Here is a 22,978-nt window from a genome sequence, read left to right as displayed (position 1 = left end):
GTGAGCACCAGGACACACAGCGGTGACATCTGCAGGGTCAGGAGATCCTGGAGGATCAAGGTGCCCTCAGGATGCAGACACACGACCGTGACGCCCCAGGGACCAGGACACTGTGGGATGGCACCCGGCTGTCCCGGTCCTCAAGGACCAAGGCTGGTGCAGGGCCTCGGCACGGGGCCAGCACCAGCCACCTCCCTCCTGCCCACCCTGTCGCAGCGGGGCTGGGGACAGTGCTAGGTGCACGTGCTTGTGCAAGGGACACGTGGAACCAGGGCCCACGGCACAAGTGTGCGTGCGTGCGCGCGCGCATGACAGGCGGAGCCGGGCACCGTGGTGTGCGTGTGTGCATGTGACAGGAAGAGACGGGGCGTGTGACAACTGCGTGTGTGTGTGCATGAGCCCGAAACCACCCGTGACGTGTGCGTGTGGGTGTCCGTACGTGTACGTGCCCCACAGGCAGAGCCGGAGACCGCGCCACGCGTGCGTGCGCTCCACGTGCAGGGACCACGCCGCGTTTTTGAGCGTGCCCGTGTGCCAGGCAGGGCCAGGCCCTGCCACAACCCTGTGTGCACATGCGTGTGCACATGTGACACGGGGACAAGGCCCACAGGGTGTGTGTGTGTGAGCAGGGAAGAGTGACAGGCACAGCCGGAGCCTGTGACACGCGCTGGTGTGTCAGCCTGACGGTGCCAACACCTCGGGGCGGGTGTGCGCGCGTGGCAGGCGGTGCCGGCGGCCGCAGGAAGTGTGCAGCCGGTCCCGGCTCGCGCGTGCAGCGACAGACCGGTGGGCGTGCGTGGGTGTGAGACTCGGGGGAGGACTGTCTGTGCCGGCACTCGTGGGGACGCTGCTCTTGCGTGTGAGCCCGAGCGGCAGATGGAGACGGCAGCGGCACGAGCGCGGGAGATGGTGGGGCCGAAGCCGGCCAGGACGCGCGTGCAAGCGGCGAGCGAGGCCGCGGGGTCAGAGGCAGCTGTGCTGGTCCCTGAGGGTCCGGGGGCGAAGCGGCCGCAGCGGCGAGGGCGTGTGGACAGAGGCAGTGGGAGCAGAGTCAGAGTGAAAGGACCCAGCCCGGCTCGGCGGTTTCCGTGGCAAAGGAGAGTGAAAGTGCTGCTGCGTCACGGCGACATCCAGCCGGGTGCGCGGCTCGGCTGCGGCACGGTGGGCTCAGCCCCCCCCCGGCTCACCGTGCTCACGGGCTCAGCCCTGTCCCGTGGGCGCAGCCTCGCTCCGTGCCACCGTGGGACTCGGCTCTGAGCAGCGGGGCCGGCGCAAGCCACAGCTGGGCCCTCGCGAGGGGCCTGGCACCGGCCTCCCCGTGCGCTGCCGGCGGTGCCAACCCCGGTGTCACCCCGGCTGTGCCAGCCCTGGGACAGAGGCGGCCGAACTCCCCGAGGGCTGACACCCGCGGGTGCTGCCGCTGCCTCCCCGCGCCGAGGCGGTGGCACCCGGCTGTTTCCTGTGCTCCACGCTCGCCTCCGTGAGCCCGTGCACCCCGCGCCCTCGCGCTCGCCTCCCTCACCGCAGCGCCAGCTCTGCAGGAGGCCCGGGGCCGCGGCGGTTTTGCTGCAGCCCTGGGACGGAGCAGGAGGCCCCAGGCCTGCTCATGGCCCAGCCCTACCGGGGCAGAGCCCCCCGCTTCTGTGGCGGGGACGCCAGGAAGTGCTGGGGGGCGGGCGGTGCGCCCACACCTTCCCCGCTCCGCTGCCAGCGCCCAGCTCAGGGTCCCCGCGGTGCCGGGGGGGGGGCGGCGTGCTCCGGGGCCCGTGTGGCGCAGCGGGGAGCTGGTGGCAGGCACCGTCCTCCCCCTGCCCCATGAACTACACGTCCCAGGATGCACCGTTCGGTGGCGAGGAGCCAGGCGGCGAGGAAGCAAATGCCGAGCTGCCAGCCAGGCTTGGCGTGAGCACGGTGCCCGGGCTGTGCCGTGCGCCCTTCCCCTGCCCCCCGGGGGGGGGGGAAGCGCCTCGGACGAGGTGCAGGGTGAGACCCCAATCCTGGAGGGGGCACGAGGGGGGCCGGCAGGTGACGGAGGGCCCTTTGCTCTCCCACACACCCCACGTTTGCACTGCTGCTGCCGCCCGCTCGCCCGCAGCGCAGCTCCGCGGCCCAGCCACCCCCAGGGCGCGGGAGCACCCCCCCCCCACCCTCCCCCCCGTCTTCCCCGGGCCTGCCGGTTTGGGGAGGGGGGTGGGGAGGTGGGCGAGGGGGTCCGCATGCCGCTTACCATCGTGCATCCCCTGCCGAGGGCCGTGCAGACCCCAGACCCCCGTCCGGCCGCCCGCGCGCAGGCGCCTCCTCGCCGCGCTGGCTGCTCGCTGCGGCGTCCCCACGGCGGGCGCTTCCTGCTCGCCCGGCCGCCGGCCCCGCTGCCGCAGTCACTTCCTCCGCTCGCTCAGCCGCTCGCCGCCAGCCCCGGCCCCGGTGCAGGCAGCAGGGCCGGAGAGGGCGGCGGGGAAGGACGGGGGCAGGCGGGGAGGCAGCTGCGCACAGCCTGCCAGCGGAGCCGGGAAGGAGGGGACGAGCCCGCGGCAACCCGCAGGGGGAGGAACGGGGCTGGAGAAGCAGGGGGGGGCGCAGCCGCAGGGTGCCGGGGGGACCCTGGTGGGGTCTCGCAGAGCCAGCAGTGCCAGCAATGGGCTGGGGGATGCAGGGCAGCCAGCGCTCCCCGGGGCCTCCCTGCTGTGCTGTGCTGCACGGCCCCCGGTGCAGTGATGGTGCCGGGGGGGGGGGAGCTGGGGCCAGGCTGGTCCCGCTCCCACCGCTCCCAGGGACGCGGCAAGCCCTGGAGCAACCACAGCACTTGTACTGGGGCACGAGGACACCGCGTGCCCGTGCACCAGGGACACACGAGCCACCGCTGCCAGCCCTGGGGACACCACGCAGCCTCTCCACGTGCCAAATGGCCACCGGCCCCGGCACAGCCCGGTCCCCAGGGTGGCCGAAAGCCCGTGCCACCGGCAGGGCGGAGGTGGCTGGCTGAGCTGTGCCGCAGGAGAGCCCGGACAAGAGCAAGGGCGAGCACAGCAGGACGAGGCTGAAGGACAAACCTCACCGAGCCACCGCGCAGGCTCCCTGGGACCCGCAGGACTGCAGTGACAGGGCTGTGGAGACGCCAAGGTGTGCCAGCAGCACGGTGCCGGGCCCCGGGCACCTCCACGGGGCTGGATGCGGCCACGTCCACGGAGAGACGCCGGGGAGCAGGGGGAGCCGCGAGGGGTCGGTGCCTGCACACGAGCCTCATGCAGGGTCTGGAAGTGATTGTGCGGCGCACGCTCACGCTCCCCCCCGCGTCCCCCTGCCACCCTCACACTGCTGGTGCCTGAACCACCACAGCTCGGAGCTGCTGGGGGGCTCGGAGCTGCTGGGGGGCAGAGAGGGTGCAGAAAAGGGATGGAGCGGGGTTCAGGGGAGAATCAAAGCAGGGTTTGGGAGCTGCACCGCGTCCCTGCGCCCCAGAGCTCGCTGTAAGGGGCTGAAGGCAGAGGGATGAGTGAGGGGGGGCACGGGAACGGGCTGAGGGCCCACGTCCTTGTGGCAGGCCCTGCGACAGGAGCCAAGGCAGCTGCTCCCTGCACGGCCGTGGTGGCTGCTGCCCTCCCCGGGGGTCCGCAGCCCCCCTGTCCCCGCCGCTCCGCGCGCCCCCAGCCCCGCTCTCGCCTCCCGCTCGGGGCCGCATCCTGGCTGCCGTGCCGAAAACAATGCGAGGGGCTGCGTGCGCTTCCCAGGGAGGAAACGGGAAGCGCCGACCCAATGTGGTTTGGATTAGGCGGCGGCACGGGCTGGCGGGAGGCACGGCCGCGGGGGGCTCGGCACGGCCCCGCTGCGCCCCGGACGGGATCCGGCCGCCCCCCCCTCCCCACGCGGCCACGGCCGCCCCGCTCCCCGCGCCTCCAGCGCCGCGCCGGAGCCCTGGCCCCGCTCCAGCTCCTCCCTTGGCAGCCCCTTCCCGGCCGTGCTGCAGCCCTTCCCGCAGCCCTTCCCGCGGGCACGGCCGCCCCCTGCCCGCCTCCGCCTCAGGAAGCTGGCGTCACCGCACGCCCGCCACCCCCGGCCCCCGCCAGCGCGGCACCCGCCACGGGCAGGGGCTCCGCGGGCCGTGCGGGGCTGCCGGACAATGCCAGGAAGGCAGGGAGGGCAGAAGGGCCCCGCCGTGTCACCGGGGGGTGCAGGGGGGCTTCACGCAGGGCGGGACAGGCGCCACGTCCCCCTGCACGACGGCCTCCCTTGCACGACGGCCTCCCTTTCATCATGGCCTCCCTTGCACGAGGGCCTGCCGGGACGTGACGGCACGGGCAGGGCTGGGTGTCGGGGCCATGCCCTCCCTCCCCGCACGACCTGACGCCCCCTCCTCCTGTCCCAGTGTGTGTGTGACACCGAGCCAGGCGCTGGCGAGGGTCCGGGGTCCCTCGGAGGGGTGCAGGGGGTGGGAGAGGCGGCACGGCCGGCACGCAGCCAGCACGCTGTGGCACGGCAGCGGCGCTCCGTGCCTGCAGGGGGGCTGTGCCTCGGGGTCAGCCCCGGCCCCAGCCCCGCTCCTGCAGCCCTACCTGGGTCAGGACGGGCCCCGTGGCTCTCCAAGCCCCCCGTGCCGCCGGCACGTCCCGGTGCTGCCGCTCGAGCATCGCTGCTGCCGTGCCGGGGAGGCGCAGGGGAAGGGGTCGGGGATCCACCCCGGCGCCCGTCCCCGTCCCCCGGGGAAGGTCTGGCCGGGCCGGCACTGCCTTCCTTCCCACCCACCCGCTTCCTCCACGCCGGCCGGCCCTGGGAACAAGCGCTGCCTTTCTCCGCGCTCCCCTCCCCTCCGTGCAGCCGCTGGGCCCCCGCCAAGGACGCTGCTCTGCCGGGAGCGGGGTGGCCCCGCTGCTGCCGGGGCACACGGGCTGTGCCGGGGCTGTGCCGGGGCCCTGTCCGGGCAGGGGGACAGGGGATGGCACCGCTCTGCCACCCCCACGCTGGGCACACTCAGATCCGCAGCGTGGCACCGCTCGGCACGGCACAGCTCAGGGTGGCTTCGCGGCCCCCAGGACGGCACGGCACAGCTCGGAAGGGCACGGCACAGCAGGGGATGGCACGGCACGGCCTGCCAGCTGCTGCCCACACCGATACCCCGTGGGTCTCGTCCCCGCAGGGCGTCACAGGGGCCCCAGCTGGGTCCCCGCAGGGTCCCCAGCCAGGCGGGGGGCCGCCCGCATGGTCCCGCTGGGAGCAGCGTGCTGGGGCAGAGCCTCCCTGCCCCGGGCCCTGCTCACCTGGCTGACAACGTCACCCCTCGGGAAAAATACCTCCGAACACCTGGAAAAACAAAAGGTCCGGTTACAGCTGCAGGAAGGGCTTCCCGCCCCCTCCCCGGACAGCCTCTGCCGGGTTCCCTGCTCTGCGCCCCACGTGTCCCCCCCCCCCTAAATCCTGTCCGGGCTGGGGAGCCGGGGCACAGCTCCCTGCCCCACCGACACACCGGGGTGAGCAAGGCAAAAAAGCACAAACCCTCAGCGCCTGGACCCCCACCAGGCCCCTTATTTGCTGCGTCCCGAAGCACTGCACCAGCCGTGGGGGTGCTCAGCACCCTTCTGCAAACCCTCTGCCCACCGTGAGCCCGGGGCTGGGACCCCTCGGCGAGCCCCCAGGGCTCAATCCCCGCTCCCAGCGCCCCCCAACACCGCGCGCTGGCTCCTCTCCACCCGGGTCCAGCTCCCCGGGTCACGGCCTGGCCTCGCCGGCTCCCAGCACCGTGGGGCTCTCCAGCTGGAGGATATTTATAGCAGCCCACACCCGGACGGGGCTTTCCCAAGCGCAGCGGCGCTCTCCTGGCACTGCCCGGGCAGCCACGGGGCCGCGGGGCTCTGCCAGCTCCACTCGCTGCAGAGCCGCCGGCTGCACGGAGCGGGCAGGGCGTGCGGGTGCCTGGGGTCCCCCCTCGGAGCCGCGGTGGCCGCAGGCTCGCGCCACCTCCAGCACCAAGCACCAGGAGGTGCCCGGTGTCGCGGCGCTGCCGCTGCCCCCCCGTGCGCCCCGGGCTGGGCGCGGGGACCCTCTCGTCCCGCGGCTCTCCGGGGGTCGCCCCCTGCGAGGGTCAGATCCCTGCCGGTTTCCAGGCTCGGCCTGTTCCTGGACGACTTCTCCCCGTTTGTCCCGGTGCCAGTATTGTTCTTCCACCGCAGCAGCTCCCCGCCCTCCCCGCGCTCACCTCCCACCCGCTGTATTTATAGCTGCCCCCCTCGCGCCGCGCCTGCCCCACACATGGTCCCACCCGGCGAGGCCAGCGCAGCCCCACGGAGACCCTGGACGTGTCCGAGCACAGAGCAAAAACTTTCCACAGCCGCAAACCTTTGCAAAAAAAACTTCTTTCAGCACCAAACGCTCCCCGGCCCTGCGCGTCTCCATGTGCTCCCCATAAGACTGCTGGTTTCCAGCCACGGGTGGCCCGACAGGGGCTCTGTCCCCCCCCCCCCAGCTCCTGTAGGGGTGTGGGGACAGGGTCGGGGCGCTGCCCACGCAGGCTGAGCACCCAGCCCTGCTGGTGCCCCGAGGCACGGACGGTGCCAACGCTCCCCACCGCAGCCATGCGTGCGCTCTGCGGTGGCTCCCCAGAGCCCCTCGCCACCAGCCCCACGCCCGGGGGTCCGTGTGCCTTCCCGGTGGGGTTGTGGCACCCCGGGGAGCGCCTGCCCCCACCCCAGGCACTGAACCAGAGTGGCAGGCACCTGGTGACTGGCACAGCTCTCCCAGTCCCTTCCCACCCCAGCACTGCGTCTGCCACCGTGCGCTCCCCAGCTGTGCCCTCCAGCACCGCACGTGCCCACGTGTCCCTGTGCCACCGCTCGTGGGGACAGAGCCACCACTTCCACGGGTCCTGCTGCACCAGGGGGCCCAAACCCGGCGCCCCACCAGGGCCTGCAGCTGCCTGGGCCCCTCCACCCCTGCAGCACCACCCCTGAGCCTTCCCCTGCGCGAGCAGCGCCGCGAGGCTGCTCCCATGGGGCAGGCATTTGGACTGCCTGCCTGGGCAGGAGCGCAGGGACGGCACCAGCAGGGACATGGGGACAGGCATGGCCGGGCGCAGCACGTCGGCACGCGGCACGGCGCGATCCCACCCGCCAGCACCGCTCAGCTTGGAGTGTGCTGAGCCACAAACCCGCGAGCCGCAGGCACCAGGACAGGGGCTGCAGCGGGGTTGGGACGTGCGGGGTGGTGGCAGGGGCATCGCCCACGCCGTGGGAGCCGGGGCAGCCAGCAGGGAGCTCGGCTCCGCGCGGCCACGTCCCCCTTGTTATTGCAGCTGCTGCAGCGAGCCCCAGGGGCCATCCCAGAGCTGCTCGGCACCGGGAGCTGGCGGGGGGTGAGCACGGGGACAAGTGCACCGCGGGGCCTCGACCGCAGCCGTGCCGGACCCCGAGCGCTGCCAGGGCAGGAGGAGCTGGCGGGGGCCGCGGGGAGGGGAAGGCACCGGGGGGGGGACACGCTTCCCTCCGGCCGCTGCGCCGCTCTCGGACTTTCCTCCCGGCTGCTGGCGCAGGGAGGCGGGCCAGGCCCGCGGCACGCCGGGAGCCGTAGTCCCAGGGCCAGCGCAGCTCGCCCACGGGGGGCTGCCCACGGGGGGGGCCGCCCGCTGCCCCCGCCTCGCCCCCGCGCGCTCACCTGGGCATGCTTGCGCTTCCGCCCGGGCCGCCCGGCTTTCCTCATGGGCGTCCCCGGATCCTGCTTCTCCTCCTTGCTTGGGTTCTCCTCGGGCTCCTCTTCCCCCTGCGAGCCGGAGACAGAGAGGACGGTTACGCCGCCGGCCCCGGGGCCGCGCAGACCGGGCGCCTGCTCACGGCTCCGCTCCTGCCTGCTGCTGGGCTCGCTGGCACCCATGGGTGCCATGGGCACGCGGGGCACCTTGCTCCAGCCTTGCTTCGCTTGAACGAACCCAGTTCCTCCTGGGGGGCCCGGCTGGGACCCGCCACGACTCCCCACGCCCTTGGGGGGCTCGAGGGGCGAGCGTGACCTCTGCCAGGGCTTGGGGCCAGCCCTCGCCATGGGGCTGGGAGCACCGCTGTGGGGCCGGGCACCTTTTCCTGGCAACGCAGCCCCGTGCGCCTTGCAGCACCAGCCCCCACAACCTGCCAGAGCCCTGCACGTGTGGGGCTGGGGGCTCCTGCACCCCCTGCACACCCCACTCAGGGCCGTGTGGCCCCCACAGCCCCCAAGGGACACAGGGCAGGGTGCACGAACCAGCACGCAGGCAGCCGCCTGCTCTTCCCCACCACCCGCAGCGCTTTGGGGGCCCCTCCCCTGGTCCCCCCCGGGCTCTGCCCTAGGAAAGGAACCGGCTCCCTGCGCCCAGCGCCGCGGCACGGCCGGGGACGTGCCCGTGCCCGGAGAGGCGGTGTCGGGGGCCAGGGCTGCGCGGGGCCCGGCGCGTCCCGCGGCGGTGGGGAGCGTTTCACCTGAGCCCCAGAAGATCTCGGCCGCGGCCAAGGCAGGAAGAGGCCGCGGAGGGGGGAGCGGGGAAGGCGGAGAGGCCGGCGGGGGGGCGGCGAGGGAGAGGCCGGGGAGGGGATGGGAGCTGGCAGCCAGACAGCTCCGACATCCAGCTGCACTCGCCCGGCCCCGGCCGCATTCCTGCCCAGGGGCTGCCCGTGGCAGGGGCGCTGCGTTTGGTGCCCGCGGCACCGCCGGTGGCACCCGGCATGGGCCAAATGGGGCTGCACAGCGGGGTCCAGCCTGTGGGGGGGCATGTGCCGTGCCCTAGGGTCAGTGTCCAGAAGCAGCTCCCTGCTCCGAGCCACCCCCCTGCAGGCCCACGTCCCCTGCATGGACCCAAACTGGGCATGGAGAGGGGGCTCGGGGCACCGTGGCCGGCTCCAGCACGGCGAGGCCGGGGAGCAGGAGGCTGTGAAACCTGCCCAGGACCCCTGGAGATCCCCAGCAGTCCCCACAGCACCTGGGGCGGGTGTGCACGGAGCCCCAGCCCTGCCCCACAGCCCGGAGGCCAGGGCAGAGCAGGCAGGGGCTGTGGCACTGCAGCACCCGGGGGGCTCCTGCCCGGGGCTCGGAGCTCCATGCGGCCCCGACCGGGAGGTTTTGGGACGGGTCCAAGGACGACGTCAGGAGCATGGTTTGAGCACAGTCCTGGCACAGGATCCCAACGGGGTCCGCAGAGGCGCCGCGAGCTCCCCACGGGTTTCAGCTCCCCCTGAAGCCCCTCTCCTTGCACCATGGCACCAGCACACTACGGCTGGTCACGGCTGCGCCATGCTGGCCCCAAACACCAAACGTGCCCTTGGGATCGCTCCCTGGTCTGTGCCAGCCCCACAATGATCGGGGTCAGTGTGGGACCTGGTGCTGGCACAAGGGCTCGCGGTGCTCCCAGCCGAGCCAGCTCCAGCTTCGGGGTCCCCAGGAGAGGTCGGGGCACTGGGGCGCACCAGCTCCTCGCAGGCTCCTTCTCCGTGTCTCCAGCCCCGTGCAACGCCTGCGCCAGGGAGGAGCGTGCCGGGGAGACCGTGGCGGGGGGGAGCGGAGCTCAGCCCCCCCCCCATGGCCGCAGCCGCGGGAGCGCGCCTTGCCAAACCACGCGGCGCTGCACTTTGTCCCAGCTGGAGCCGCCCCCGGGCACGCAGCTCCGTTCCTGGAGAGCGGGGCCGTGGCGGTGCCGTGCCGGGGCGGTGGGCGCCCGTCCCCGCAGCCAGCCCCCCCCCCCCCCCCCCCCCGGTGGGAAGGAGCAGCTCCCGGCACCGCGGGTGCTCGGGGTCCTGCGCTGCAGGCGTGGGGTCGCTCCCCACCCCGTTGGCTGGCACGTGGGGGCCCCTCGCCCAGCGCCGCACGTGCTCCCGGCAGCGGGAAGGCCGCGGGCACGGCGAGCCCCACGAAAACCCGTCCCCTCCGGGCAGCCTCCCCGCGCCCACGTGCTGGCTTTGGCCGGGCGCTGGGAGCTGGGAGCCGGGCCGTGGCTGTGTTTATGCTGGATGTGAGGGAAACGTACAGCGGGGTGTCAGGCGTGCTGCTGGCACAGGGGCCGTGCCGGCCGGCCAGCCCTGCTGCGGCACGGGGTCGGGGTGCACAGCGAGCTGCGGGAGGGTCCCCAAGATGCTGGGGGTGCGCGGCCCCCCCGGGAACAGCAGCGGTGCTGGAGCAGCAGCAGCGGTGCCGAGGCTTCGTTGCAATCCCCAAAGCGAGCCCCAGGCTGTGCCGGAGCCACGCGCAGGAGGGTGCAGGGAGGGTGCAGGTCACAGAGCCCCCAGGCTGTGCCCTGTCCCCCCCTGGGGGTGCTGCTGTGCCCTGTGGGGAGGGGGCTCTGCAGTGCCCCCAGCCCGGGCACCACGGAGCAGCCCTGTGGCTGCGGTGCCTGCCCAGCGAGGCGGTGCTGGGCGCTGAGACCTGCTGGGGAGGGCAGGGGCCAGATCCTGAGGCTGGAGGGGGGATGCACAGAGCCCCCCAGCACCACGGGGCAGCCCCCCCAGCCTCGGTGCTCAATGCAGGGCTCACCCCGCTCCCAGCACTGCTGCACGCCCGCTCAAGGGATGCTGCAGCAAGGGGTGGTGGGGATCCCCCCTCCATGGAGAGCCCCCATGTGCACCCCACAAGCCGGCCCCACTGCTCCCTGCCCGGCCCTATAAGTGTGGGGCAGCCCCGCCGTGGGGCTCAGCCCCATCCCTGCACTGCCGGGCTGGGGGCACGGGGTCTGGCACAGCACTGTGGGGCCGTGGGGACCCCCAGGGCAGCGCCCGCACCCCAAAAAACCCAGTCAGGGAAAGGAGGCGCAGGGAGGCAGCCCCAGAGCAAGGGAGGCTGGCAGAAAGAACCGGGGGCTGCGCGCCCCCCACCCCCCAACCCCACGCCTGCTGCTGCAGCCCCTCGCTGCCTCCAGCCTGCTCGGAGCTGAGTCATCTCCCCATAAATCCCCCCCGCTCCTCATCTCCCCGGGGCTCGCCGAGGAGCCTGGCGCGTCCCCGCAGCGCGGCGCAGCGCTCCTCCGCCGCTGCCAAGCAACAACCCGGAGGGAAACCACCTCCGAGGGGAGAGCTGCTGCATGACGCAGTGCTGCCGCTGCAGCGCCGCCGGGTCCCAGCTCCCGGCTGCAGCGGGGCTGGCAGAGGCAGGGAGGGGGGGCAGCAGCCCGGCGGGGTTGGGGGTACGGGGTGCGGGAAGCCCCTGGCTGAGCCCCGTTGGCGCGGTGCCGACGGCAGCGGCGTGGATCGGCCCCGCGGCACCGTGTGTCCCTCCTGCAGAGGTGACCTCCCCGCCTGTGGTGCCGCAGCCCGGCGGGGTCAGGCTGGGACAGCTCAGCCCAGCACGGTTGCAGCCAGCCCGGGGGGCTTGCAGGGACCCCGTTTGGCGAGGCAGAGCCCCCTCACACCGCTGTCACCCCCCCGGGGTCCCATGGGTGAGCTGCTGGCCTGAAGGATGGGGACAGCCGCGGGCACGCCAGCTGGCCCTGCCGTGGCACCGGTCTGAGCACCGTGCTACGACCCGGAGGGGATGGAGACCCCAAACCCGCCCCCGTGCCGCATGCAGCACCCCCAAATGTCAGCCCCATGCTCGCCTCTGCCCCAGCCCCACAGCTCCAGCTCCTGGTGCCGGTTTTTCTGCGTGGAACGCGCGGCCCCGCTCCGGCTTCACACCCCGCGCCCTCCCCGAGGAGCAGGAGGGGCTCCATCGCCCCCGTTATTCACCCCCCACCACCCAGCTGTGCCAATAACGCGCTGGATGCCTTCCAAGGGGACACACGGCTCTCCCTGTCCAGCAGTCAGGAACGATGGCTGCAGGGGGTGCACGGCGAGGGGACCGACACGGCGAGGGGGGCGGCGGGGTGGGGGCACCTCCCTGCCAGCGCCGGAGGCACCGCGTGGCCGCCACGGCCGAGGGAGCCCGGAGGAACTCGGCTGACCCCAACCCCGCACCGCCTGCGGCAGGCTGGTGTCCAGCTGGCCGGCTGCCCCAGTCCCCACGCCGTGACCGGGGCAGGCCGTGTCCCCAGCGCCCCGGGGACGCTGCTGCTTCCCAGGGGAAGCGCGGTGCCTCTCCCCTGGAGGGAGCAGCCACCCAGCTTCGGGCTGGCCCCGCTCGTCCTTGTGCTGCGGGGACACCGAGGCGCACCGAGGCCATGGCCAGAGCTGCCACAACGCCTGGGTCTGGCTGGGGACCGTCCCCGGGCACCCCCAAAACCCAGCACAACCCCTCCATCCGTGTGGCACCTGCAGCCCCCACCCTGCTCTGCCGGCCACTGCTCAGCCCCTCTCCGTCCCGGTGGTGGCACGGCACCGTGGCAAAGCACCGGGGGATTTGGGGTGGGCGCAGTGAATCCCTGGGGGCTGAGCCACCCCCCGGCCCGGGGCAGCAGCAGGGGCGCATGACCCCATCCTCTGCCCGCTGGCTGCTCTCCCCACCCCAGCGAGCCCTGAGCACACGTACGTTGTCCCCTCCTGTCCCTAAATGCCCCCATTTCCACCCCATCACGTGCCCTTCCCACTGCCCCACGCCCCGTGCCCCCTCCCACTCCACTGCCACGACCCCAAAGCAGGGGATGCGACCCCAAAGCAGGGGACACCCGCGCCCCAGCAGGGCGGGAGCAGCCTGCCTGTCGCCCCCCCTCCCCACTGCCAGAAATAGCTCAATCCCCACTAATCCCCGCTGCGGCTCAGCCTCGCGCCCCCCCCGTGCCGCCCAGCTCCGCGCTCCCCAGGCTGCTGCAGCACGGGGGGGGAGCGTGGCTGGAGGGGCCCCCCCCGGCAGCCTTGGCTCCTGCTTTGATGGGGTGACCGCGGTGCCAGGAGCCCCCCCCACCCGTGTCTCCGGTGTCCCCGTGTCCCCACGCGGTGCCGGGGCCCTACCTTGTGCGTGTCGAGCGCCTCGCGGTCCGGCACGGGGCTGCTGGCGTCGAGGGCGCCGCTGGACGGCATGGTGGGGAGCGGAGGGCGGGGGCCGGGTGGGCACCGGGGGGCTTCACAGCTTCAGCACCAGGAGAGGCCCCGCCGCTGCCACCGCCGCGCTCCGGCTCTGCGCCGCCGAGGGGTCCGGGGGCCGGCGCCCAGCCCCTGCGCCTGCCGGGATCCTCCTGCCCTGCGGGGAACAGAGGCACGGGGTGAGGGGGGGAGCGCCCGCCGGGCCCCAGCCCCCAGCAATTATTAACACGCCGCAACCTTGACTCAGCCGGGCTGGGCCGAGCCCCCCCTGGAGTCGCCCCCGGCAGGCGGTGGAGCTGCGGCCCCACCGGGGTGTGCGGGGTGCGGGGCCTGGGGTGCGCAGTGCATGGGGCAGGGAGCGTGGTGTGGGGCACGCGGCACGGGATCTGCATCGTGGGGCGCAGGGTGCGTGCTGCGGGGGGTGCTGTGCGGTGTGGGGTGGGTGTGGGGTGGGGTGGGGGCACGGTGTGGGGTGGGGGCATGGTGGAGGGTGGGTGCATGGTTGCATGGTGTGGGGTGGGTGCACACTGTGGGATATGGGGCACAGGGAGGGATGGGGGCACGGTGTGGGGTGGGTGCATGGTGTGGGGTGGGTGCACAGTGTGGGATGGGTGCACAGTGTGGGATGTGGGGTGCACAGGGTGGGATGGGTGCAGTGTGGGATGGGTGCACAGTGTGGGATGGGTGCAGTGTGGGATGGGTGCAGTGTAGGATGGGTGCACAGTGTGGGATGTGGGGTGCACAGGGTGGGATGGGTGCACAGTGTGGGATGGGGGCACGGTGTGGGATGGGGGCACGGTGTGGGATGGGGGCACGGTGTGGGATGTGGGGTGCACAGCGTGGGTTGCGGGGTGCACAGTGTGCAGCACAGGTCAGGGTGCACCACGAGTGGTGCAGGACACCCAGCGTGGGGTGCACGGTGCGTGGCACACAGCACAAGGTGCACAGTGCGGGGTGTGGGGTGCGCAGTGCGGGGTGTGGGGTGCACAGTGCGGGGTGTGGGGTGCACAGTGCGGGGTGTGGGGTGCACAGTGCGGGGCGCAGTGCAGGGGGCATGGCACAGGGTGCGCACAGGAGCTGCAGGGCACACGGAGCAGGGTGCACAATGCACAGTGCAGGGTGCCCAGCACGAGGTGCACGGTGTGGGGTGCAGGGTGCATGATGTGGGGTACATGATGTGGGGTGCAGGATGCAGGGTGCACAGCGCGGGGAGCAGGGCGCGCAGTGCCCGCTGCGGGGTGCAGGGTGCACGGTGCAGGGTGCGGGATGCACAGAGCGGGGCGCAGGGCGCGGGGTGCAGGGCGTGGGGCGCGCAGCCCGTGCTGTGGGGTGCAGGCAGCGGGGTGCAGGCGCAGGCAGGGCCCCGCGGGGCTGCGGCGGAGGCGTCAGCCCCCAGCACCTGTTGCTATGGAAAACGCTGCCTGCATTAGCCATGGCCGAGGCTGCTGTTGCCTTTGGCACCGGAGCTGCAATTTGTTTCTAGAGCTTTCCAGCCGCAGCTCGTTCCCAGCCGGCAGGGTGGGGGGCTGCCGGGCGGGCAGGGCCGCTGCTTCTAGGAACAGAAACTCAAACCCCGGCACGTTCCTCCCGTCCCCGCGGCTGCCTGCGGCGCGGGGCTGCCTGCGGGGGGGAGCGGGGGCCCCGCCGCTGCCGCAGCCTCCCCCGGGCCCGGCGGCGGCACCCCCGGGCGCGGGGAGCTGGGCTGGGGGCAGCGGGGCCGGTGGGGGGGCTGGGGGCAGCTGGGGCAGGGCTCGGCTGTCCCCGGCCCCCCCGTTTGCAGCCCCCCGGCCCCTCGTGCCTGGGGCTGGGACGCGGGTGGGGAGGGTGGGAGGCAGGCTGGGGGTGCGGGATGGGGCTGTGGGGCAGGGCTGCGGGGTGGGGGTGTGAGGTGGGGGTGCAGGATAAGGTGTGGGGTGCAGGAAGGGGTCTGGGGGCGCAGGATGGGGGCGCAGGATGGGGGTGCAGGATGGGGGTGCAGGATGGGGGTGCGTGCTGTGTCCCCCGCTGCCTGCACACATCCTGAAGGGCTTCCCCCGGCGCCTCCTTTGCCACCTGTCAGGGAGCCTCCATGGGGAAGCCCCGTCCCCGTGTCCCTGTCCCTGTCCCCATCCCTGGGGCAGTGTCCCCACGAGCCCCCTGCAGCACGGGCTCTGCCCACGCCTGCTCTCTGCCAAGCTCCTCAGAGCTGGCCCTGCGCTCGCAGCGCTGCTGCTCCCCTCCCTGCAGCTCGGGGGGACCCCGACCTTGGGGCTGGTGCCCCTCGGTGGGGCACCGGGGTGGCACCGGGGCAGCGCCGTGCACCCCACACGTCACCGCCTCAGGTGCCTGTCCTGGAGCTGCCACACCGCTGGCACCACGGCACGGCACGGCACGCTGCCCGGCATGGCACGGCACAGCACGGCACACGTTTCGGCATGGCACAGCACCTCGCATCCCTCCTCGCCATCCCACAGCTGGCGGTGCCCCCATCCCTGCCCATGCCCCCCGGTGCCCCCAGCCCCGCTCCCCCTGCACGGTGCCAGGGCGAAGCCACGTCCGCGGGCACGGGAGGCCACGTGCTGCCGGGGAACACCTGGGGACACCCGGCCGCGTCCCACGCAGCTCCGAAGCAGGGGCTACCCTCACCCCCCCGGGGCTGCACCCCCCGTGCCCACGGGGCCCGCAGGCACCGCAGGCTGCTGCTGTCCCCGATGTCCCCAGCGTCCCCCGCTCCCCGCGGGTCCCTGCCTGCAGCGCCGCTGCAGTCGCCGTCCCCACATCCCCCAAAACCATCTCAGTCCCCCCAGCCCCCCATCCCGTCCTCCCCCACCTCATCCCCCCCAACACCACACGGGGGGCCACCAGCCCCCCCCTAACCCCCTCCCCAGCCCCCCCAGCCCCCCAGCTCGGGCACCCCCATGCCCGCAGCCCGCGCTGTGCGCAGCCTCGCGCTGAAAAATCTCCAGCTCGCAGGCTTTGATTCGCTTCCAGCAAACATGGTCTCCGAGCGCACTAAAAATAGTTGGGCTGCGTACAAAACCCTCGGCACCCGCAGGGCGGGGGGACGCGGAACAAAGCCGGGGAGAAGCCGGCGGCACCGGGTCCCCCCCCCCCCCCCCTTTCCCATTCTCCAACCTCCCCCCACCCTCTCCCCAAGTCCCCCCCACGCCGGGTCCCCGCTCTTACCCGCGGGCCGGGGCCGCGTCGTCCCCGCGCTAGGCCACGGCCACCGCCGCCGTCACCGCGCTCCCGCACCGCTGCCGGCTGCGGGGGGGACCCCGCGGGGCATCCCCTCGGCGGGGCGGCTGGTGGGGGGGCCGGGGGTGGCGGTGGTGGTGGCGGTGCGGGGGGACAGGGGGCCGCAGCCCCGCAGCTCGCCGCCGGCCGGGGCTGCCCGCGCTCGCCGCCGAGGCGCGGGGAGGGACTCGCCGCCCTCCCTCCTGCCTCCCTCCCTATTTATCGCCGGGGCTGACCTTATCCCGGTGACGGCGGCGAGCGGGGGAATCGCTCGCCCCAGCCCGCACGGAGGAGTCACGCTCGCCGGCGGCAGAGGCGGATGGAAGTAGGTTACCTGCGGTGATGCGCGCCGCCGGCACCCGCACCCGCAACCCGCACCCGCACCCGCCTCTATTTGGGGACGCCGCAGCTCCCTCCGCCAGCCCGCAGGAGCCCAACAGCCATTTTAGGCGACGGCGGCCGGCCCCGCTCGGCTCTCGCCAGCCCCAGATGCTGCGAACCGGAGGCGCCTCCCCGGCTCCCCCCGCCCCGAGACGCGCGCCCCCCCCCCCCCCCCGCCACCCCCTCTCCGCCCCGCCGGGACGCGCCCCGGTGCGCCCTGTCCTAACGTGACCCGGCCCGGCCGCTCGCCGCAGCGGCACCCACCGGGCTCCGACGGGGGGGACCCCGCGCGTCCCCATCGCCGGCAGCGCCGGGGACGCGCTGGGAGGGGGGGGGGGTCCCCGTCCGAGCCCCTTCCCCGTGACAAGTGCCGCAGCGCCTTATTATTATTGTTGTTGTCGCCTTTGAGTCACCGCTCCTCCTCCCCCTCCCCGGCAGCGGGGAAGAAGAAGGAGAAGAAGAAGTTCGGGGCTGACTCAGAGGGATGGGAGCCGTGGCCGTGAGTCACCCACGCCCCCCCCTCTCTCCCCTCCGCCGCCCCCCTCGCTGCTCGGCACCCCTGACTCACGCCGGGGGGCTCCCGCAGCCCCCCGCGCTGGGGGGAACCGGGGACAGACCCCGGCCGGCGGCGCCCGGCACTGCGGAGAGCTGAGGGGCGAGCGGCGACGGCGCCTCCCGTGCCATCGGCTCCGACAGATGGCTGCAGCAAAACCACCGGCGTGGGCACGGCGCTGACCTCATCCGCGCCCCCCCCCCCCTAATTACAACTTGCAAGCTAAATATCTGACCGCGGGGCACGCGTCGGCCAGAGGAGCCGGCCGCGGCTGCGATGTGTGGGGCAGCCCCCCGGGAGCTGCCCGCGGGGGCTTCCATGGCACGGGGTGGCTGCCCCTCTGCTCCCAAAAACGCAGCGGGGGTGGAGGGTGGCACCCGAAAACCAGCCCCACGCTGCGCCCCGGGGAGCAACACGGTGCCCCACGCTGCGCTGCACCCCGGGAGCGATGCTCTGCCCTGAGCTGCACCCCGGGGAGCGATGCACTGCTCCACGCTGCAACACGCTGCACTGCACCCCCGGGGGAAATGCGCTGTCCTGAGCTGCACCCCAGGGAGCACTGCACTGCTCCACGCTGCAACACGCTGTGCTGCATCCCAGGGAGCGCTGCACTGTCCTGAGCTGCACTCCAGAAGCGCTGCACTGCCCTGAGCTGCACCCCAGGAGTGATGCCCTGCACCCTGGGGCGCGCTGCCCTGCCCTGCCCTGTGCCATATCACACCCTGAGGGGTGAGGCAGTGCGCCCTGGGGAGCGCTGCACTGTCCTGAGCTGCACCCCAGCGAGTGAAGTGCTCTGCTGCTCTGTGCTGCACCCTGGGGAGCAATCCAGCACCCCAGGGAGCACAGCACTGCACTGCACACCTGGTAGTGATGCACTGCACAGCACTGCACTGCATGCCTGGCAGTGATGCCCAGCACTGCACTGTGCTGCAGCACACCACACCGTGCCCCGGGGAGCGATGCGGTGCCCAGCACTACACTGCGCTGCTCCCTGGGGAGCTGCCGTGCATGGCAAAGCCACACTGCAAGCAAACTAAAACACAAGTTGCAGGCCTAAACACAGCCAGATCCTGCAAAGCATCAATGCCAGCAAAGGCTGGATTTAGACAAAATTGCTCGTGGGATGGTCACTGCCAGGGACACCAGCACCAGGACACGGCTCCGGTCCCACTCCCCCTCCTGCAGACGGGACGGTGAAAGCCTGGAGGGGGCCAGAACAGGGCCACGGCCAGGCTCACGAGCTAAGAAAATGCCTCACGGCCGGAGAGCTCGATGGGTTTGGCTTATCGGGAAAAAATGGCTGAGAGATGATTCGATTACAGTGAGCAAGTGCCTTTGTGGGCAGCAAGCGGCGGGCAGCGCCGAACGCCTCCACTGGGCAGAGGGACACAGAGCAGACACCAGAGCAGGGGCTGGGAGCTGGAGCTGGGTGATGGGAACTGGGGATGGGGCATGAATCTGTAACTGGGAAGGGTGGCGAGACGCAGAATGAGCCCAGCAGGAGTGGCACTTCCCATGCCCTGAGGTGCAGGAGCTGGCCTGGTGCACCCCGAGGTCCCCTGTCCCCGCGCTGTGCAGGTGGCACTGGCAAAGAGCAGCCCCTGGCATGAACAGCAGGTCCACACACCGAACCAGAGGGGATGGCATCTCTGTACCTGCAGGGCTGCTGCAGGGCAGGGCAGGTGGGCACCTGGCACACGCGTGTGCACCGGGTGCGTGCCCACCCTGCCCCCCAGCTCCGGCTCCTGCTCCTAGTGCCAGCGGGCCCGGCCTCCCGGGGCACCACGGGCAGCAGGGCGCAGGCAGAGTGCGTGGGGGCCGGCACGGGCGGGGGTGCAGATGCACATCCTAAAAATACCCGCACGAAACCCAGCACCTGGAGGCCCCCGAGTGGCTGCACCGCACCCGGGGCAGGCGGGGGCGAAGGGGTGGCTGCGGAGACTTCTCAGAGCCCCGGCACCGTGGTGGCTCCTCCGGACGGCGAGATGGGGGCCACCCCGTGCCCACCGACCCGGGGGGCTCTCCCGAACGCCCCCACGCTCTCAGCGCATTCAGGCAGCCGGGGAAGCGCCCGGGCATCCCTCATTTCCTCGAGATGTCTGCGGGCACTTCATTTTGCGAAAAGAGGCTCCTGCTAGGAAGTTTCGAGCTGACTCAGCACGAAAAGGCCACTGCACGCGCGGGAGCTGCCGGGAGCCGCCGCCTGGTGTCACACCGGCCGCTCTCCTGCCCGCCCAAAGCCCGGGGATGGGTGCCGGGGGGGGGTCCGGCCCAGGCCCCCCCGCTGCTCGCCCCCACGGGGGGCCGGGCGGTCGCGGCACCGCTGGCTCCTGGCGCCCCGCACGCCGTGCAGCCCTGGCAGCACCGAGAACCAATCCCGTGGTGACACCGTCTACGTCACTCACACAAAGGGAAGAAATAAAAAAAAAAAAAAAAAAAAAAGAGGAACTGAGCGAAGAGGAAAATTTCATTTGCCCACAGGTTCGCACGCACGAACACCCAAAAAGAGAGGAAAAAGAGAGAGAGAGAGAGGAGGGGAAAGGGAGCGCGGCGCTGAGCCGTGCCCGCGGAGGGGCCGGGCACCTGGGCGCCTGCTGGGCCCTGGCCCGGCTGCTCCCGGCCCCCTCCTGCTTGCAGCCCCGGGGCGCTCTGCGGTTGCTTTTTTAGTTCGCGTGGGTTTGGTTTTTGGGTTTATTTTTGTGTTTTTTTTTTTTTTTTTTTTTTTTTTTTCCCTCTAAGAGAAACTTTCCGCGGGCACCAAGCACCCGGCTGAACTTCAGCGGGCCTGGGGGCTGCGGGGCCGCACGGGGGGGGGCAGACAGGGGGTGGGTGGGCAGTGGGGGGGTTTGGGGGGCAGGCAGGGACTGGGGGGGCAGGCAGGGGGCAGGCAGGGCACGCAGGGCACAGGCAGGGCACAGGCAGGGTGCAGGCAGGGCACACAGGGTGCAGGCAGGGTGCAGGCAGGACGCACGGCGTGCACAGGGCGCAGGCAGCAGCAGCAGCCCCAGCTCCTGGCCTGCACGCAGCCCGGGCATCCCCTGTCCCCCTTCCCCATCCCCTGTCCCCTTCCCCCTACCCCTACCCCCATCCCCTGTCCCCCTTCCCCATCCCCTGTCCCCCATCCCCTACCCCTAACTCCATTCCCTACCCCTATCCCCTATCCCTATCCCCTGTCCCCCATCCCCACCCCGTACCCCCATCCTGTACCCCCTGTCCCCATCCTAGACCCCTATCCCCATCCCCATCCCCTATCCCCTGTCCCCTACCCCTTACCCCTATCCCCTACCCCTACCCCCATCCCGGACCCCCATCCCTTATCCCTATCCCCATCCTGTACCCCCTGTCCCCATCCCGGACCCCTACCCCCACCCCCTGTCCCCTACCCCCATTCCCTACCCCGACCCCTACCCCCATCCCGGACCCCTACCCCCATCCCCTATCCCTATCCTGTACCCCCTGTCCCCCACCCGGACCCCTACCCCTTACCCCCACCCCCTACCCCCGTCCCTACCCCCCACCCCCCTCCCCATCCCCATCCCCTCCGCGCCGTGCGCCCCCCCTCGGGGCGATGCTCCCGGGACGGGGAGAACCGAGCCGGAGCGGGGCGGGGGGGGTGGGAGGAAGAGGAGGAAGAGGAAGAGAGGAGGAGGAGGAGGAGGAGGAGGAGGGAAGAAGAAAAAAAAAAAAACAAAAACAAACCAAAACACACAACACCGACACGGGGGGGGCCCGGGGGGGGGCCGAGCCGTGCCCGGGGGCGGCCGGCGCTGCCCTTCAGCCGCCCGCACGGGCGCTCAAGGACGCGGCGGGGCGGGGACGGGCCCGGGGTGGGTGGGGGGGACACGGGGGGCACCGGAGGAGGTGTGGGGGGGTCCCGGGGGGGGCCGTGCGGCCGCTGCCATCTTTTCCTGCTTTTCCTCCGCGCCCGGCAGCGGGAGGTTGGGGACGGGGAAGGGGGGGCGCACGGGCCGAGCCGTGCCAAGGGGACGGGGAAAAACCCGGAGGGGGGGAAAAAACGGGGGGGTGCCCGTCCTGGGGGGGTCGTGGGGGATGCGGGAGGGGGGTCGGGGATGCCGGTACCTGGGGCCGTGCGGGCCCGGCGCGCCGTGCCGAGCCGTGCCGAGCCGTGCCGAGCCGCCCCGAGCCGCGCTGCGCTGCCCGGCGAGGCCTCCTCCCGCAGCGCCGCCGCCTCCACTGCAGCACCGAGCAGCCCAACGCGCGGTCCTAGCGCCCTCCGCCGCCGGCACGGCTCGGCACGGCTCGGCACGGCTCGGCACGGCACGGCTCGGCACGGGCTGGGATGGAGAGGCAGGGTACCGGAGGCACGGCGCGCGGCTGAGCGGTGCCGGAGCGCGATTGCGCCCGTGCGGTGCCGTGCCAAAGGGGGTGCCGAGCCAAGCCGTGCTGAGCCAGACCGTGCTGGGCCAAGCCAAGCTGAGTCAAGTGTTCGGAGGGTGGTGCGGTGCCAAGACAGGACGAGCCGTGCCGGGATGGCCCGGAGTGGGTCAAGGCATTGCGTGGGGTGCGGTGCCAAGCCAGGGCAGGACGAGGCGAGCCAAGCCGTGCTGGACCAGGACAAGCCAAGCTGAGCCAAACCGAGCCATGCCATGCCCTGCAAGATGGGCCAGGCCAAGATGAGCCAAGGCCAGCGGTCCCGTGTGGGGCTGGGGCAGAGCCAGGCTGAGCCCAGCAGTGCTGACCCGTGCCGAGCCGTGCTGGGTGCAGCTGAGCGGTGCCAGCCCGTGCAGCACTGCCCTGAGCAGCACCAGGCTGTGCCATGCCGAGCCGAGCCGTGCCATGCAATGCCGAGCTACAAGGGCTGCTGCCAAGGCAAGGGGCTTCACGCCGTGCCGGGCTGTGCGGTGCTGGTGGGAGCAGGGCCAAGCCAAGCAGGGCCAGGGGTGCTGTGCACGGCTGGGGTGCTGAGCCGTGCCACGCAGGGCCAAACTGTGTTGAGCAGTGCTGAACAGAGCCAAACTGTGCCATGCGGTGCCATGCAGTGTGGTGTGGAGCTGTGCCGTGCCCTGTGATGACCTGTGCCAAACCATGCATGTGGTGCCAAACCATGCATGGCTGTGCAGTGCTGGGCGATGCGGTGCTGGGCGATGGTGCTGTGCAGTGCCGTGCCATGCCATGCAATTCCGGGGCACTGTGTGCCCCTGGTCCCCCAGTGCCACCGAGCCCTGACCCCCTGGGGACACCTCTGGGTGCCTCTGCTCTGGGGCAGTCACGCCGGGCACCCTTACCCCATGCCCCACACCCCACGTTGGCCCTGTTCTGTCCTGGCCAGAGGTGCCCAGAGGGGGTCCTGGGGCCATGTGGGGACCTGAGCACCCCCTGGGTGTGTGCTGGAGGCCAGATAACGGGCACAGACACACCACGGGGGCTCTAAACCAGAAGATGCCCCAAACGAGTCAGCAATTAGGCTGCCTTGAGGTGTGCAAACACCCATGAGGTGTCCTGGAGGTTGTTGCTGGTGATGCCCCGGGTGCCGGGTAGGGGCTGGAGAGCCAAGATCAACCCACCAGGAGCACCAGCATGGGCACGGAGGGGCCCGGCCGTGCCACGCAGGCTGCAGCCCAGACAAACCCTTTTAGGCAGGGACCCAGGCTCGCCTTCAGTGCTGGAAGGCGCCTAGCGCACATGGGGGCACTGTAAAATAAGACATTAATTAATAATAATAATTAATGTTACATTCCCCTGACTTAATACGACCGTCTTGCTCACTGCTGCAGGGGAAAGCTGCTCCCTCTCTCCCTCGCGCTCTAATGGCTTTCTTGAACGCGTGCCCGTGCCTGGGGCTGGGCAGGGACACGAGCACGGTGTGGCCCCTCCGCCGCCCCCCGTCCCATGCAGGAGGGCAGAGCTGCCCCCCTGCTGCCCCCTGCTCCCCATCCCAGAGGATGCTGCAGGTTGGGGGCTGGTGCCACCGACACCTCCT

The 22,978-nt window shown here is 72.1% G+C and overlaps 1 protein-coding gene across 2 annotated transcripts in view; it reads right to left on the bottom strand.

Moving 5' to 3' along the window:
* DNMT3A (DNA methyltransferase 3 alpha) overlaps positions 1-21,212 on the bottom strand; it is a 45,420-nt gene extending 24,208 nt beyond the window's left edge. For both annotated transcript variants that reach the window (XM_084283857.1, XM_084283856.1), the window contains exons 1-3: positions 21,118-21,212; positions 12,816-13,044; positions 7,639-7,743 (exon numbers count right to left, since the gene is read on the bottom strand). In XM_084283857.1, the coding sequence (XP_084139983.1) occupies positions 7,639-7,743; positions 12,816-12,884 (174 nt within the window). In that variant the 5' untranslated portion in view covers positions 12,885-13,044; positions 21,118-21,212. The remainder of the gene's footprint in view (positions 1-7,638; positions 7,744-12,815; positions 13,045-21,117) is intronic.
* Positions 21,213-22,978: the final 1,766 nt, after the last annotated feature.

This window comes from Netta rufina (assembly GCF_964035555.1).
Source record: "Netta rufina genome assembly, chromosome: 3".
Taxonomy (NCBI): Eukaryota; Metazoa; Chordata; class Aves; order Anseriformes; family Anatidae; genus Netta; species Netta rufina.
The sequence above is the reverse complement of the archived record's forward strand: the minus strand, read 5'-3'. Positions and strand labels throughout refer to the sequence as shown.